This window comes from Tursiops truncatus, chromosome 8, assembly GCF_011762595.2.
Source record: "Tursiops truncatus isolate mTurTru1 chromosome 8, mTurTru1.mat.Y, whole genome shotgun sequence".
In the NCBI taxonomy this organism is placed as follows: Eukaryota; Metazoa; Chordata; class Mammalia; order Artiodactyla; family Delphinidae; genus Tursiops; species Tursiops truncatus.
The window spans coordinates 29637628-29657054 of record NC_047041.1 but is presented as its reverse complement, the minus strand read 5'-3'; the positions used below and the strand labels follow the sequence as shown (position 1 = coordinate 29657054).

Below are 19427 nucleotides of genomic sequence, written 5' to 3'. Positions count from 1 at the left end.
CTTTAGAACAACACATGTGCGCACACACACACACAAAAGCATTTTGTGCTTTCTTATTGTCTTTCTAAGAGTTAGCTGAACACACAAGAATGCCAAAAAAGCATTCCATTGTCATGAAAAAATGTACCTCATTTGTTAGGATGGCATGAAAGAAAAGATAAACTATTCATTGTGGGTCCATTTTGAACAAAATGTCTTCCTATTGTTTCCTCTAAACAGGTATAAATTTTCAAATTCTATGACATTTCTTATCATTCTTCGTAATTCACTCTTCTCTCTCCCTTTCTTTATATTGCTGAAACTGTTAAAATATAACAAAATAACTTCATATGGAAATTTATGGTGTGCCGGGCACATAGTCAGTAATACTCTAAAATGTTATTCATTTTCCACTTAAATATCATCATCTGTGTTAGGTCTTTTAAATTGAGATTATTAAATTGAGATTATTCTACTAAGTTACCTCTTTTCTTGATAGCTTCACAGAGCAGCAGAATCATTCCTCTAGCCAAGTTATGGAGCAGATAGCCTATTAAAGTTCTTTCCTAGAAATATATATGGTTTTGTTAATATCCCATTTTTATATTAATCCCTAGTTTTCTTTAAAAAAAAATGCCATTTTGTTTTACATATCCAAGATGTATATAAATAATGGCTTTCTGTCAGAGACCCAAAAGATACAGACAGATCTAAAGGTCCTCTTAACAGTGATGACTGTCAATGCTGTACCTCTCTCCCTAGGGATAACTACTGGGTTTGGTGTTTATTAATATCACAGTATTATAAATAAAAGCTATGAAATTCTCAAGGCATGTAAAATTAGTAATTTCTGTTTTAAACAAAAGCTCCATTCTATTAGCACTCACTAGCTTCCTCTCGATTTTTCTTTTAGAAAGATGTAGTAGCTTACAATATCAGCTTCAGTGCATCAACTCAAAATAACCACCCCCCCTTCTCTCTTTCAGCCTTGACTTTACTTGCTATACTAGTCACCAGCAATTTTGCCTTTTATTTCAGTTCTTCAACACGTTTTTTTTTTTTAAAGATTTAATTTTATTTATTTTTGGCTGCGTCGGGTCTTCGTTTCTGCGTGCGGGCTTTCTCTAGTTGTGGCAAGCGGGGGCTACTCTTCATTGCGGTGAGCGGGCTTCTCCTTGTGGTGGCTTCTCTTGTTGCAGAACATGGGCTCTAGGTGCATGGGCTTCAGTAGTTGCAGCATGTGGGCTCAGTAGTTGTGGCACATGGGCTTAATTGCTCCGCAGTATGTGGGATCTTCCCCGACCAGGGATTGAACCTGTGTCCCCCGCATTGGCAGGTGGATTCTTATCCACTAAGCCATGGGGGAAGTCCCTTCAACACTTTTTTTTTTTTTTTTAGAATTTAGTATTATATTTATTTATTTATTTATTTTTAACATCTCCATTGGAGCACAATTGCTCTACAGTGGCATGTCAACCGCTGCCCTACAACAAAGTGAATCAGCTATACATACACATACATCTCCACATCTCCTCCCTCTTGCGTCTCCCTCCCTCCCTCCCACCCTATCCCACCCCTCTAGGTGGTCACAAAGCACTGAGCTGATCTCCCTGTACTATGAGGCTGCTTCCCACTAGATATTTTACATTTGGTAGTATATATAAGTCCATGCCACTCTCTCACTTCGTCCCAGCTTACCCTTCCCCCTCCCCATGTCCTCAAGTCCATTCTCTATGTCTACATCTTTATTCCTGTCCTGCCCCTAGGTTCTTCAGAACGATGTTTTGTTGGTTTCTCTTTTAGATTCCATATATATGTGTTAGCATACGGTATTTGTTTTTCCCTTTTTGACTTACTTCACGCTGTATGACAGTCTCTAGTCCATCTACCTCACTACAAATAACTCAATCTCGTTTCTTTTTATGGCTGAGTAATATTCCATTGTGTATATGTGCCACATCTTGTTTATCCATCTGTCGATGGACACTTAGGTTGCTTCCATGTCCTGGCTATTGTAAACAGAGCTGCAACGAACATTCCTTCAAAACCTTTTTTTGCGGTACGCGGGCCTCTCACTGTTGTGGACTCTCCCGTTGCGGAGCACAGGCTCCAAATGTGCAGACTCAGCGGCCATGGCTCATGGGCCCAGCTGCTCCGCGGCATGTGGGATCTTCCCAGACCGGGGCACGAACCCGTGTCCCCTGCATCGGCAGGCGGACTCTCAACCACTGCGCCACCAGGGAAGCCCCTTTCAACACTTTAGATTTGAACAATGTATTGGGTAATTAGCACACACTTTCCTGGTTGAGCTCTGCTTGCTCAATTAAGTAATATTCCTTTCACTGTAACTGAACTAAATGAAATGAACATTAAAACATGACTGCTTTGGTTTCCTTTGATCTTGATAACTTCCTTTGATCTTGAATAACTTGATATGAAAAGAAATAGTTGTTACCTGGTTTAGAAATCTAAGCTCTGTTTGTTCACTAATAACTAGAATTGATAAAGCAACCAGCTCTCCTAGGAAATGGGCTGCCAGAGAAATTCTATAGTTCTTTCAACTCTTTGAAGTCACCACACTCATACTTCTATTTTCTTACCCTTTTTCTTCCTTTCTCTTCTATCTCCTTTCCACAAGCTTATCAGAAATCCACTTCTGAAGAGATATAATTTAATGCAGATATGTCAAACTTTTGACTTCTCTGATTATGAATGTTTAAGACAGGAGTCTGTTGAACTTGAATTAATCAGTTAACAATCTTTGGATTGCAACTGATGGAAAACCCAGTTCAAACTGGCTAAGGCCAAAAAAGGAGAATTTATGGTGCCTATAACTGAAAAAAATGTTAAATTGGTTTCAGTCACAGCTCGTTACAAGGAACTTGAAAGGATGTCATCAGGACCCAGTATATATATATATGTATACTTATTGTAATATATATGGTACATATATTCTGAAAGATCTGATGCACTGAAACCGATATGATAATGATATATGTGGGTGTATGTGTGTATGCTCCATTTTTCATACAGCCTCTCTCTTTATTGTCACAAAATGACTACACCTGTTCTCTACCTTATGATCTCTTAAGGTCAGGTCTAGTGGAAAGAAACAGGTATCTCTTTATCAGAAGACCCAGACAAGATTCTTTTTGCATTTTTTTATCTCTGTTTGGTAATCTGCCCATCTATGGACAGGACATGGAATGTCCTGACTATGGTTAGGACAGTGGAATGCTTTGATTAGTTAAGCTCTAAGTCACATACTATTGATAGCTTCTGGAATTGAGTTGAATCAACTTCACCAGAACCATATGGGCTTAGACTTCGGAAAGTTTGTTTCTTCCCAGAGAGATATTAGAAAATTATTAGCTAAAGAGGAATTGAAGGGTTACTGGAGGGCAAAAGTAAAATTTCTACCACATGGAAGTGAAGATATTACCCCCTTTTCTATAACTCATAGAGCCACCACACCTTTGTTTCTAATATTTCTGATTTCCTTTTTTGCTTTTTAAAATGACTATTGAGTCTTTTAATAGTTTTCTTATCATAGAAAACATATCTTGGACAAAGACATGATCGTATGACATGGAAAAAAAATATGTCTGTCCAGTTGTTGATTACTGTTTTATAAGTCATGGGTAAATATACACATAGAAACTATAATTCACATGTTACTAATTTCATTGAATTGCAGTTCTGGAAAGGACTCTGATGTTATCTAGACCAATACCTGAATCTTCACAATGTTTTGAATAAGTGGTAGTGTACTTGAGAGGTTTGCAAACTACAGCTCATGGGCCAAATCTGACCTGCCGCCAATTTCTATAAATACAGTTTTATTGAAAGCCAGCCATGCCTGTTTGTTTATATATTTTCTGTGGCTATTTTACACTACAACAGCCAGAGTTGAGTTGTTACGACAAAGACCTTATGGCCCACAAAGTCTGACATATTTACTATCTGAACCTTTACAGAAAAACTTGCTAATCTCTAGCCTAGTCATTGCTTAAGTTTCCTTTAGTGACAAAAATTCTTTCTGAGAGAGAACCATTTTCAAAAAGCTCAAAATAATAATTATTATTTTAAAAAACCCAAAGAACAGAAAGAGTAGTACTTCCATGTGTCATCCATTTTACTTATGTCTAAAGTCGTTATCTCACTTAGGAAACTATTCTAGTTAAAACACAAAATTCTGGATTAATACCTAAATTGCACCAAAATTAGACTAGCTTTTTTCTTGCCCCAAAGATATTTCTTGCTTAACAGTTAAGTTTTAAAATATCCACAATCTTTTCTTCCCCAGCAGCTCCATAATTATATAATGATTTTCTGTGAATACACTTAGCTTTTTAATGACAAAATAAACTTTAAAATGTCAAAGATACCCTTCAAAAGTGCATGATTCCATATATATGTGTTAGCATACGGTATTTGTTTTTCTCTTTCTGACTGACTTCACTTGTATGACAGACTCTAGGTCCATCCACCTCACTACAAATATCTCAATTTCGTTTCTTTGTATGGCTGAGTAATATTCCATTGTATATATGTGCCACATCTTCTTTATCCATTCATCCAATGATGGACACTTAGGTTGTTTCCAACTCCTGGCTATTGTAAATAGAGCTGCAATGAACATTTTGGTACATGACTCTTCTTGAATTATGTTTTTTTTCAGGGTAGACAGGAATAAAGACACAGACCTACTAGAGAATGGACTTGAGGATATGGAGAGGGGGAAGGGTAAGCTGTGACAAAGTGAGAGAGTGGCATGGACATATATACACTACCAAATGTAAAATAGATAGCTAGTGGGAAGCAGCTGCATAGCACAGGAGATCAGCTAGGTGGTTTGTGATCACCTAGAGGGGTGGGATAGGGAGGGTGGGAGGGAGGGAGACACAAGAGGGAAGAGATATGGGAACATATGTATATGTATAACTGATTCACTTTGTTATAAAGCAGAAACTAACATACCATTGTAAAGCAATTATACTCCAATAAAGATGTTAAAAAAAAAGGTACATGATTCAATCAATTGTATTTGTGAAAAAAGAAAAAGCTTTTCTTATAACCAATTAATTAAAGATATGACTGTCATCCCTTGATAGTTTCACTAAAAAGCGTACTATAATGATGAGTTATAATTTACTCATGGTAATTTTAGCTATTTGAATTGTAAATAATACTTAATTTAAGTTTTTTTTTGTTTTAAGTTTATGTAATACTCTAACATGTTACTACTGCTATAAATCTTCTCTATACTTCATCCTTTTAGAATGTATAAGGTATCTACATTTATTTTTGTGTTAGAGTTATTTTACATTAATTTTTTATCAAAATTTTGTGAAGGCCTATAGGAAATGGATTACATTATAATATATATTACAATATACTTTGATGTCTTCTGCTATATTTTTCTGTCATTAATTTATCAAAGCTTATATCACAGTGTGTCTTACTATTCATTTTTTTCACAATTTTTTTCATCTTTCATTAATCAAACACTTTTTGAGACCCTACTATATGCTGTTTTCTCCTCTGTCCTTCTGTTCTTATTGCTGAACTTACATCATTTTACTCGATAGTTTCTAGACGAGCACTATGCAATAGAAATATAATGTGAAACACAAATGGGAGCCGTATTTGTAATTTAAAATTTTCTAGCAGCCACATTTAAATAAGTATGAAGAAACAAGTGAAATTAATTTTAATAATACATTTTATTTAACCTGATACATTCAAAATATTAGCATTTCAACATGTAATCAATATAAAAAATTATTAATGTGGTATTTTGCATCCTTTTTTCATATTAAGTCTTTGAAATTCATCTGGTAGTTTGCACTAACTGCACATCTCTAGACCATAGTTCTTACTTGAACTCTATTTGAATTTTAAGTAATTTTGATAGTTACTCTCCTAAATCAGCCTTTTTAACAGTTCGGTAAGTTTGCTGTTTTCTTACATTATAGAGAAGTGGAATCTTGCTTGAATGACCTAAGTTTGGGTGTTCTTCTTCTATAAAGTAATAGTGCAAACAGTGCAAATTTGTCTCATCAGTTTAATAGGATGGATAAAAATCCATAAACTAAATTATTATTTGCTAATCTTTCTCAGTCTTAGTATAAGATTGATAATGATTTAAGTACCGCATATTATTCACTTCCAGGAATGGTTTTTAATATAAGGAGTTATGGAAAGTCTATAACCTAAATTTTATGTCAGTTTTATTATTTAATTGATTGAGGTTGGAGATGTGTTAAGTGTCATTTATTGCATGCTCTGGTTCAGATAGTTAATTTCAATCTAGGGGGTAATAATTCTAATTAATTTTCATAATATTATACTCTTTTTCTCTTCTAGATTTAGTTTTGAGTTCACCACCATTTATTTATTTAAGTGGGTATATTTATGTACATTTTTATGTCTATCAAAAATGATTTCAGCAGCTTTAATATTTTAAATATAGCAATAATAGAAATAAAATGCCTAAATTTGAACTCATAGCCTAAATCTATCCTCAGGAATGATCTCATGCCAATAAAATTTATTTCATGATTATTTATTTAATGGCAATAGCCATGCTAGATCACCATTTTATGATATTAAATTATCATGCCAGATTACATGAAAAAGAGACAGTGCTCTCATGGAAGATATGAATGTGACAACCATTAGAACAAAGAGAGGGGATCCTTAACTAGGATTGTAAGCAGAATATATAGAGAAAATTAAGATAATGGAGAGCAGGTAAGAGTACAGGGCTTCCCAGATTTATCTCTTGACAGTTCTTTGACACTTTTAGAATACTATTGAAGGTGATTTTTTTTCCCTCCTAACCACATAAGCTGTTTAGAAACATCTGGGATTCCTTGAGTTTTTCTTAACAATTTGAGAAGCCCTAGAATTTCTATGTATCAGAGCCTCTGTTAAAATATAGACGTAGAAATAAATACTAAGATATAATATTCACTGGTACAAGATCTTTGGTGTGATTTTTCAAATATACATACAGGTAATTTTCAAATTGAATTAAATGTCCATTCACATATTTTTCATAGCCATGATTCCTTCTGCTCTCCTTACAGCGGTAGAGTGGTAATTTAGCTCTGCTGCTCTCTTTGCATGGGCTTACAGTGTGCCATTCTTACCATTTTCCACCTGTATTGACTGCTCCTTCTCAGCATGGTTCCCTTTTCTCAGTTCCTACCCCCACACCACTTCAGTGTTGGTGAACTGCAGAATTCCCTTCCTATGTATTTACAGATTTAATAAATTTGGCCAGTCATAAAAGAGAGTATTTCAAAACAAGATAGACCAGCAAAAGGTTTTAATAACTTTTGAATGTTTTAATGTATCAGTGATTTGTGTTACTTTTCAGTAAATATGACATGATGTATTATCTTTTTAGAATTCAAACCTGATTCATCAGAAAGTGTTGCCTCCTAATGATCGACAAGGATCTCCAATATTATCATTCATCATTCTTGAACAATTTAATGCCATTCGCTTAGTACAAAGTGTTCATCAGTCTCTTGCCGCTCTCAGCAAAGTCATCAGAGGAGCCACCTTACTGAGTTCAGAAGTACAGAAATTGGCAAGTGCTTTATTAAACCAAAAGGTGAGCCAATACTATATATATATATGTGGGGTTTTTTAATTAATGTGAATGGCTTTTCCATCAGGTATACATTTGTCAGGAGTCTTACAGTTTACTGTAAACCATAACTATAACAGAAAACCCAAGTTAAAGTAGCTTAAGCCATATAGGAATTAATTGGCTGTAGTAACTGAAGGATCCAAGGGTAGCTAGCATTAAATCAGCTTAGCAGGAGCTTAAAATTGTCATTAGGATCTCAGCTGGTGTTATTTATCTACCTCTCTAGTCATATTGTGTGTGTGTGTCTGTGTGTCTGTGTGTGTATGTGTACATCCTCCATATTAATTTCACTTTTGGGCGGGTCCTCTACACGTGGTGGTAACCCAGCAGTCTGAGTCTTATATCCTCTGAGTTCTAAGTCCAACAGAAAGAACACCTGTTTCTTGGCAACTCAAGCAAAAAATCTTGGGATTAGCTTTGATTCATACAGAATGGCTTGTGTTTTATGCCTAGTCCCATACTAGTTCTGTGGGCAGGGTATGCAAAGCTCTCATTGGCTAGGGCTTTAGCCAAATGCCTAACCCGGAGCTGGGAATAGATTCAGCTCCATCTGTAACACATTTACTACAAGTAAGGGAAGGATGGTTACCGAGTAGAAAAATCATAAGCAGAGGAAAAGGAAATCAACACATCTCTTGCTGAGTAATTGGACCATTGTAAATAACATTAAAATCCATGTTATTTCAGATCCATTGGATAGAAACAAAAAATATGGAGCATCTTATATAGATTCACTTTAGCTATTTGGAAAAAAAATCTTTGTAGAACTTGGCATCTGGAAAAGATTTCACTAGAGCTCTATAGGAATTTAGAAAGAAAAGTGTTTTTGTTTTTGTTTTTGTTTCTCCCTGCTGTTTACCCTCAATATAGAGAAATCTCTAGTAGTCAACCTAATAGTCTTCTCTGTTTGAAGATAAAAGGTAGGCTTCCTAGAACTTCCTATATCTTACTCCCTAACATAAAAAAGATTTCTCTTTTAATTCAGGCTACTATAACAAATTAACATAGAATGGATGGCTTCAACAACAAGTATTTATTTCTCACAATTCTGGAGGCTAGGAAGTCTAAAATCAAGTTGCTATTAGATCTGGTGTATGGTGAGACCTGCTTCCTGTTTTGCTGATGGCTGTCTTCTTGCTGTGTCCTCACATAGTAGAGAGGAATGAGAGAAAAAGCAAACTCTCTCCTGTCTCTTCTTATGAGGGCACTAATTCCATCATGAAACCTCCACCCTTATGACCTAATTAATTCCCCAAAGCCTCATCTCCAAATATCATCACATCAGGGTTTAGGGTTTCAACATATGAATTTTGGGGGGACAGAAACTTTCAGTCCGTTGTAATATTCTTTTTCACATATACAAAAAGATCTATTCCATCAAGCTTAGTTCCTTTTTCCTTTACCCTGGAAAAGAATCTCAGCTTTGCATTGTTTCTTTGTATATAGATTTTTATCTCTATTTATCAACTGTGATTATCAGAATACTGTAGTATTGTACTATAAACTATAACTAATTTGTTTATAATTTGAAGTAGATATATTATCAGTCATGAAAGCTTCATGACACAGTGAAGGAACCAGTGGGAAAGGGTTCTAAGAAGTTTAAAATTACATTAATTAACTCATTTAATCACCACATTAACACTACAAGAGGGTGCTGTGTTATTGCATTTTACTGTGAGAAACCTAAGGCAGAGGGACATTGTATAACCTAACCAGAGTCACACAATGAATAGTTTACAAAGTCAGGATTTGAATCTAGGCAGGTCTGATTGTCATCATAAATGTAAATGTTTTAAATTTATTTGTGAAAAGATAAATACTCATGAGAGTGTATTTCTTTAAAATCCAACTACATGCTGTATAAGGTCAAAATGTATGGTATAGACCAATTATAGTTGCATTCAGTGTAAGAGGAGAATAATGATGATGTAAGAACATGACTTGTGTAGAAGAGAACAGTAAGTCCAGTGGGACTGGTGTACAAAGAACTGTAGTAAAATTAAGATTACATCAGATTTTGAAGTCTTTAAAGCCAAAGAGAAGAGCTTGGATTAAATGCTATAGGCAATAAGAATATTTTCATGTAGATATAATGTAATAAAATAGCTAGGAATGTGGCTTCCAGAATAGGTCTGTCTCTTTCATTCTATTCTACCACTTAGTAGCTGTGTGACCTTGGGTGGGTCACTTAAACCTCTCAATACATTACCTTTCCCATTTGTCAAATGAGAGTAATAAAGGGACCTACATCATGGGATTGTTATGAAAGTTAAATTATATCATGAGTAAAGTGCTTGACACATAGGAAGTACCCTCTAAATGTTAGTTGTTTTTGTCACTGTTACTTTAAGAGAATGTCATTGTGTGAAAAACAGCTTTTGGAGCATTCATCTGATAAAATTGTGCAAAATGAGTTTATAGAAGTAGGGATACCATGTACGTTACTATTTATTCATCTCAGTTAGAGGTCGTTAAGGCATAGAACAGGGTAGTTCAAGAGGGTTCTATGTAATATTAATGAAAAATATGGAAGGTAATGGCAAACATGGTTTCTTGTTTTGCTTCTACTGTTAACCATCTGGGTAATCTTTGGCATAAACACTTGAAAAAAATGAATAACTTAAATTATTTTTTATGATTGTAATATAATGTGGCTTACAATATTAACAGATAACAAAGAACTAAATGGGTTTTATTATATGAAACATTTTCCTTGAATAAGACCAAAGAATGGTATTTTAGAAAAGGGTCATAGAGCTTTAATTCTTTATAACATTTCTTCCTTTTCCCTTGGCCCATTAAGATCTTCTAAGTATTTCTTATTTGGTATAGCAACAGGACCTGATGACTTATTTCTTAAAAATATGTTTATGTAAGATGTATGCAATCTCATTGTTAATTTATTAAATTAAGTATTCTACATTACACTTTGATTTAAGAAATATAGCCTCTGAAATATCACTGTTTTTGAAATATTTGTATAATTTGCATGAAAGTGAATTTGTTAAAATTCTTTCAAAGGATAAAAAATGTGTTTTACAAAGCATATTTAAATTCTATCACAGATAGTGGCTTTGGAAATATTTCAGGGTGTTTGGTGAAACTCAAATGAGACTCAGCTGACTTTCACTAGGATAAGATCAGTAAAATAATTTTGACATTTACTTTCTAATTAGCTTTACCAAAAATTTGAATCTAGTACTATCGCATTTATTTCACGATAAAAGTTTAATGTTTTATTACATTTGAATGTGACAAATTTTGAATTATGTGATATGATTTAATGTAATTTAGGAAATAGTTCAGTACTTGACATTTTCTTTACTGTATCTGAAATGATTGGACTAAGAATTTTCCTAAAGAGAATTATGACTTTTATTTCCTTGACAGTTTTCTGGTGATCTACTGAAACTTTTTTTGTAAAAAGTTACAATACTTATAATTTGTTTGTTAAGGACAATGATATTGTAGAATATTGTTATTTTTCTTTTACATATTAGAACAAAGGCTTTAAATCATGATTTAAAAGATATGCAAAAATTGAAAAGATAGAACACTAAATTACCTCATCTTTCTTACTAAACAATCACTAAGGGTATTACCACTTTGTAGAAATTAATAGATTGCGTTGCTTTTTTAAAAAGCTAATGTAAGTATTTCCTGTATATTTCAGTTTATCCTAATGTACTGGGTAGTAACACTAAATGGCTTTTTAATTTTTTAAATCAGGGAGTCACTCAACAATACAGCACAATTGCTAATGGATCCTGACTCTTTAAAATAAGTTTCCAAACAACTGGTGTTTAACCTTTTTCAGATCACTGACAGTTTTTAAAATTGAAGGAAAAAGATGCACTGTCTTAATATATATATATACACACACATAAAGCTTTATTATGTAACTTCAGGATATCTAAGAGTTAAGATCTCCTCTGCTAGACAGGTTTTTCCTTTCACTCCTTTCTCTGCCATGGTCTTCTTTATAGCAGTGTCTCTCAAAGCATGGTCTCAAGACCAAAAGCATCAGTATCACCTGAGAACTTGGTAAATTTATGAATTCTCAGGCCCCACCTCAGACTGTTGGATCGTAAACTCTAAGTGTGCTGCCCTGCAATCTGTTTTTTATCCATCCCTTGAGGTGGGTCTGATGCATGCTAAGGTTTGAGAAACGCTGTTCTGTAGTCAGAAGTCTCATAAAAATGTCAGTAGCACCTGCTTCCTCATCTTGTGCCATCCCCACTCCACTTCGTAACCACCTGTGCCACCTCCGTCATTGATTTCCCAGTCTTTGGGAGAAAAGGAAAGATGAAATGGTTCTTATAAAATGGTTGGAGACCCCATGTTTTCTTAAAGGCCCCCCTTTTAAAATTTACCTACCTTTATACAAATAAGTTCTTAGAAAAGTCATACCCAAACTATTTTACCAAATGATAATTATTAATGTTGAATAATTAGCATTTTTCCATTAGAATAAAGTAGTAGCTTATGTTTTATATAACATTTTACCAGTTATGGTGCACTTGTGTAGCCCTCATCTAATTTTCTACTCTCATCACCTTCCTTTTACTTAGATTAGAAAACTGAAGCTGAAAGGAGTTGGTATTCTGGTAAAGTGTCAAAGCCCGTACTGCAGTCCTGACGTTGTGTTTCCTAGATCAGTATTCTTTGCACTTCATCTCTCATTGCATATTTTGTTAATTTGATCATGAAGCTAGATGGTAGTCTTTGTAACAAGAGGCAGATATCAGCCTTATGAAGACTGAACTCCACATACTCATCTCCACAGGCCTACTAAATACTAGGATGGAATTGCCCCACCCCCTCATCTCTAGCTTTACTTACAATTAAAAATTTGATTATGTATACTTATAAATGGAAATCAGTTTCTATTGATCTATGTAAGAACAAAGGGGCCCGCAAAAACCCAGAGTCTCTAGTATCTTGGAATTCTGCTTCAGTATTCCTCACTTATAACCATCATTTGCCATGATAAGAGAATATATTTAGATGAAGTTAGATGAAATGTACAAATTCCTTGAAAGATAGAAACTACCAAAGCTCATTCAAGAAGAAATAGGTAACCCATAGCCTATATCTATTAAGGAAGTTGAATTTGTTATTAAAAACCTTCCCGCAAAGAGAGCTCCTAGAATCCACTGGTGAAATCTAACAAATATTTAAGGAAGAAATAATACCAAATCTGTAAACTATTTCAGAAAATAGAAGAGGCAGGAATACTTCCCTGCTTTTTCTGTGAGACCAGCATTGCCTGGTAATAAAACCTAGCAAATACATCATAATAAAAGAAATCTACAGACTAATTTCCTTCATGAATATAGACACTAAAATTCTTACCAATATTTTAACAAATTGAATCAAAAAAAGTATAAAAATGGATAGCCAAGTGTGGTTTATCTTAAGAATACAAGTTTGAGTTAATAAAAAAAATTGATGTTATTTACCATTTTAATAACTAATTTTAAAAATCGTGATTATCTTTATAGAGACAGAAAAAGCATTTGACAAAATTCAGCATCCAGTCATGACAAAACCTTTCACTAAATTGGAATTTGAGGTGAACCTTCTTAACCAGATAAAGGTCACCTATGAAAAACCTATAGCTAACATAAGAGTAAAAGACTGAATGTTTTCCCCCTAAGATTGTTAATAAAACATTGAGGTCTCACCAGTTCTTTTCAGCATTATACTGATGGTCCTCGCTAGCACAACAAGTTAAGAAAAAGAAATAAAAGCCATACAAACTGGAAAGGAAGAAGGAAACCTATCTTTTTTTTTGTAGAGGATATAATGAACTATTCACAAGATCTTAAGAAATATAAAAGCTCTAAGGCTAGTAAGAGAGTTTAAGTTTAGCAAGCTTTTGGTAAACACATTAAAAATGATGTATATCCTGGAAACAAACTATTGAGTATTGAAATATAAAAGTACCATTTGTAATAATAGCAGAAAGATGATATATCGGGATAAAATTGACAAAAGATGTGTAAAACTTTTGTACATACTGAAAACTACAAAACATTGATGAGTGAAATTTAAAAAGACCTAAATAAATGGAAAGATGCAGTGAAAGTTGTACTGTGCTCACAGATCAGGAGACCCATTATTACTGTTAAGATATTAGTCTTTTCCAGATTGATCCTGAGATTCAACACAGTCCCGATAAAAATCCTCTGTAGAATTCTTTTATAGTGATTGAGAATTCAATTTGAATAAAATGCAAAAGACCTAGCGTAGCCTAAACAGTTTTGAAAAAGAAGAGTAAAATGGAAGATCTTACTCTTCATGATTTCAAGACTTATTAAGATATTATAATCAAAGCAGTGTGGTAATGGTAGAAAGATAGGTATATAGCTCAATAGAACAGAATAAAGAGTTCAGAAATAGACCCACAGATATATGATCAATTAATTTTCACCAAATATACTGGGGCAATTAAATGGAGACAGGGAAATTTCTTTAACAAATGGTAGTAAAACAATCAAATAGCCAAAAGCCTAATAATAATAATAGTAATACATACACCTGTACCTCCAAACATATACAAAAATTATCCCCAAATTGATCACACTGTTATGAAAATTCAAAGTAAGCCACAGACTAGGGGAAAAGATTTGCAAGACATACCTCTAACCAAGGAATATATATCCAGAAATATTAAAAAGAAATCAATTTGAAAATGCAAAGACAAACATCCCAATTTTTAAAATGAGAAAAAAGATTTGAATAGACACTTTATCAAGAAAATATACATATATTTAATTATACCAACATGACATTGTCCTAAATGAGTTTATCACAGAAAACATTGCAGAAAGAATCCATAAATTCTTAAAATCTCAGAGAATGTAAAAACATATATTCGACATATGTTCAACATGTTGAACATTATTTTGAAATAAATTTCACAGAAGTAAATATACATTTAATCTGTTTTTATTAGATTTTATTAGATGGAAAAATTTATAGATCATTTTACATGCTGAACATATTTGATGATTAACTTATCATCTTTCCCAAAGCTTCATTATAAGTATTTTTAATACTTCCAGTTGTATGTGTATGCTATGCTGAGGATGCTATGAATCTGTTACATATTGGAAAGACAGATATTAAATAATACTTGTTTTAAAATGTACATACATTTTTAATAGAATTTATCATTCTCCACCAATAGCCATTTTCAATCATCAGATCCTTTCTCAAGGTGCCTTTAAAATTATTTTGGTATGCTGTACTACTCATCACAACAGCAATGTTTTACCAGTTATCTGGTTTGTTTATTTCCTTGCTTGACTCTTCAATTTTTTTGGTAATTCTGGGTTAATTTAGTTAAATTTTTGTGCTAATGAGGTCATGATTCAATCCCTAAATTGACCTCTTGGCTTCAAATTGTTATGTAAATTTGAATTTTTTAAATAACTATAGTGACCTTCAAATTTATCACCCAAACTATAGTTTTAAGAGTGAAAGGGACTCCTACCTGGATGGAACTCTGGGACAATAGGGATCATTAGGCAAATTGGATATATGGACATCTTATTTATAACTCTATTTTTTTCAAAATGTGCAAGGATGGAGGAGGAGCTGGGATTTTTTTTAAAAAATTAGTAATTGGATGATATAATAAATAATATTCAGCAAACATTTATTGACCATCTACCATGGACTCTCTATACCATGCCAGGCCCTAGAGATAGGAATAATACATAGTACACGGTCTCTGTATTCAATGAGCTCAAAGTGGGTAACAAAAATATTATCAAGCACACAATGTTGACATAGACTCAAGAAGGAAACTGCTTTCTTCTTTTCCTTTCTCACATTTTTCCAATGAAGTTTTGTAATTGTGGCAATATACATATATCATAAAATTTATCATTTTAACCATTTTAAGTGTACAGTTCAGTAATGTTAAGTACAGTCACACTGTTGTGCAACCAGTCTCCAGAACTCTTTCCATTTTACAAAACTGAAACGCTACCCATTTAAACAACTTCCCATTCCCCCACCACCTAGCCCCCAGCAACCACCATTCTACTTTCTATCTCTATGAATTTGACTACTCTAGGTACCTCATATAAGTGGAATCAAGCAGCATTTGTCTTTTGGTGACTGGTTTGTATCACTAAGGATAATATCCTCAAGGTTCATCCATATGGTAGCATGTGTCAGTATTTCCCTTTTTTTTCAGTGCTGAATAATTTTCCATTGTATGTATATGCAGATGGTCCCCGACTTAAGGTGGTTTCTACTCTATGATGAGGCAAAAATGATATGTATTCAGTAGAAACCATACTTTGAATTTTGAAGTTTGATCTTTTCCCTGGCTAGCGATATGTGGTACCTTATGCTCAAAATGCTGGGCAGCACAGAGAGCTGCAGCTCTCAGTCAGCCACTCAATCATCAGGGTGAACAACTGATACACTGCAACCATTCTGTATCTATACAGCCATTCTGTTTTTCACTTTCAGCGCAGTATTCCATAAATTACTTGAGATATCCTACACTTTATTATAAAATAGTCTTTGTGTTAGATGATTTTGCCCAACCATAGGCTAATGTAAGTGTTCTGGGCACGTTTAAAATAGGCTAGCCTACGCTATGATGTTTGGTGGTTTAGGTGTGTTAAATGCATTTTCAACTTGCAATATTTTCAACTTGCAATGGGTTTTATCTGCACGTGGCCCCACTGTAAGTCGAGGAAGGTCTGTATCAGATTTTGTTTATCCATTCATCCATCAATGGATTGCTTCTACCTTTCCAGACGTTTTATAACTTAGTATAATCTCTTCATAAGTATTTTATAATTTTTTAATGGAAAACAGAAGTTACATGTCCTGAGAAAGCAAATAATATGATTCTCTTTAAAGGGAAGACACAAAATAAAAAGATTTTTAAAATAGGATTCATATTTTAAAAGAAAATAATTCAGTTAAATAAATCTCTTGTATCTGAAAGTCCTTAGTTTGTTCTGGTGCTGTTTTATAGATTGTTTCTCTGTACTATTAAGAAAATTGAAATCTTTGGCTCTAAGTAAAGGTCTTAGTAAGATTAAATCAGAATGCATTCTAACTTTTATCACAAATTATCTTCTGAGTTATACTTTCTCTTCCAAATAGAAGAGAGGCTATTCTATTAGACTCTCTCTATATAGTAAGGGCTCTATTATTAGAGTGTTTTACTCTGCAGCTATCTTTATCCTTCTGAAATATAACTCTCTAATCATGTATATGTGTGTAAAATGGATTTTAGCTAATTTAATTAATTGTACAAATTTGTAACTTATGGCTAGTATAGGAGTTAGTGATAATTTGTAAACTGCCCATATGGGTTAATCACTTCATGTGAAATTGAAATTACAATGAACTATATATTTTTTTCCTTTTTCCTTTTCTTTAAAAAAAATGTAAACTGAATTCTGTTTTCCCACCTACAGTGAAATCCCAGTGCAACTTCTAGTGCTTGAAATAAATAGCAATTTCCATGCCGTCTCCCTGTGTCAGACACTGCAATAAGCTTGAGTCCAATGAAAGTCGATTCATTTCCAAAAACTATAATCCAGTGTTGGCTTAACTTCAGCAGTGTGCAGATACTGGATTACCAGTGTCTCACTCATGTGTGAGGATCAGCACGTCATTTTTATTAGTAGGATAGTGGTGTTTGTCAGTAGTATAGATAATTACGTTATTAAATGAAAAGGGAAAAGAGTTACTAACTGTGGTCCTTTTTTTTAAAGTTCATATAGTAAACATATTAAGGTTGCGGAGTGGAACTTAAAACATCCAAGATTATGTACTAGAATGTTTACTTGTGCAGGTCACTTAACCTTTCTCTACCTTAGTTTCTAAATGTTCGTAATGGGAGTAATAACTATCCATCTCAGAGGGTTGATGTGAAGTCTGAAGGGTTAATACAGGTGAAATGCTGAGAACAGTGCCTGCACATGCAAGTGCTGCACAAGTGTTTCTACAGTACCTTCCTAATTCACCTCTCTGACTGCAGTTTCATCACCCTAATGCTTGTTCTCCCTATTTCTACTAGGATAATCTTTCTAAAATCCAAATATGATTGTGTCACTTCCCTAGTTAAAGTGTAATTTAGTTTTATCATTGCTTTCCAGATTAAGCTCCTCAGTATAAACATTCAAAAGCTTCATGGTCTGACCATCAGCCCAGTTGTCTCATGTCTTTTTTATTAATGCCCCTTCCTTTTCTTACTGTCCTTCTTTACTTTACTGTAAGCTGTTTATCTTTTGAGACTCACCTCAAGCATTATCTCCACCAGAAGGCCTTTCCTGACTCTTGTCCTTAGGCACAGTTTGAATTTGGTGTACCTTACATCTGTGTTTCACGAGCACAGTGCTTGTCATTATCAGGGAACTTACTGTATTGTCTGTAGCTGTCTTCTTTTATTATTTATTTCACCCTCTAGTGCAAACTTCTGTGAACAGGGATTGTGTTATAACTTTGTATCCACAGGACCTAACAAATGATTGACAAATAGCAGCTATTTAACAGGTTATTGCTGAGTTGTCAGTTAATTAATTGATGCTTGAAAAAGAGTGAATTAGGAAATCTGCTTGTATCCTGTTTTGCTTTTATGACATCTTTCATGAAAAGCATGGGATAACAAAAAGTTTACATTTAGAGTTAGACCTGGGTTCAAGTTCTCTACCATTTAGATTAAAAAAAATAGTTTAGTTAAATAAACCTACTCTAAGCCTTAGTTTCCCCATAATTATAACTTTAATTCCCAATACATAATTGTCATGTTGAATCTTCACAAAACTAGCAGCAACCTTCTGCAAAAAATATGTGCTTGATTACATGTACTCCTCCTTCATCAAAATCACACACAAAATCATACACCTTCCCTCCTACCTCTTTGGAGCAGTTTCTCAGAACTATCTGAAATGCTGTCTCCCGGGCTATAGTCCTCATTTTGCCCCAAGTAAAACTTAATGCACAACTCTCACATTGTGCATTTTTTTTCAGTTGACAAATCTCAAATGGTGTAATATAGAAATTACATTATAGAAATGTAAAATACGTTGGAGGCAGAATTAATGCTGACAGACTCTAGAGTTAGGTTACCTGGGTTCACATCTTGGACTTGCCATTTTCCAGCTCTGTGATTTTGGATATGCTGTTCTCTTTGTGTCTCCATTTTCTCCTCTGTGAAATGGAAATTACAATAGTACCTGCTTCTGGTACATATCCAAAACTCAGCACAGTTACTAACACATAAATGTTAGCTTAAAAAGTCCCCTCCAGTTATGTCTACCTTTGTCAAAATTCAACACAACTTTCAAAGCTTCACAGTACTTCCTTTACTAAGATTTCTTTGATTAAATCATTGTTTTCCTCTTAGCTCCAGAAACATGCTATATAAGTCATCCTTAAAACACCATCAGGGACATTAGCTGTGTATCTCCTTTACTGGTTTCTAATGCTCTTTAGGGTGAAGATTTTATTCCTCATAGTCTTCTATCATATCACTATCATTTCATATTACTTCGGTCATATCACATATCATGTTGTAATTCTCTACATAGGATTTAGCACTGTGTAGTCTTTTTCTTATAATATATTTAGAAATAAGTATATTGCCTTTATCCCCCAGTAAAATGTAAGCTCCATGATAGCCAGGACCTTATAATGCCTGCACATTATAGGCTCTCAGTAATTGCTGAATGGATGGACAATAAGGACTTGAATATGTATTGAATGAAAGTATTACATCTGACACTAATATTGA

At 33.9% G+C, this 19427-nt stretch overlaps 1 protein-coding gene across 4 annotated transcripts in view; it reads left to right on the top strand.

The window, feature by feature from the left end:
- The window catches only part of DYNC2H1 (dynein cytoplasmic 2 heavy chain 1), a 369486-nt gene that overhangs the window by 302437 nt on the left and 47622 nt on the right, over positions 1 to 19427 (top strand). For all 4 annotated transcript variants that reach the window (XM_073808267.1, XM_073808266.1, XM_073808265.1 and 1 more), the window contains one exon: positions 7397 to 7606. In XM_073808267.1, coding sequence (XP_073664368.1) covers positions 7397 to 7606 — 210 coding nt within the window. The remainder of the gene's footprint in view (positions 1 to 7396; positions 7607 to 19427) is intronic.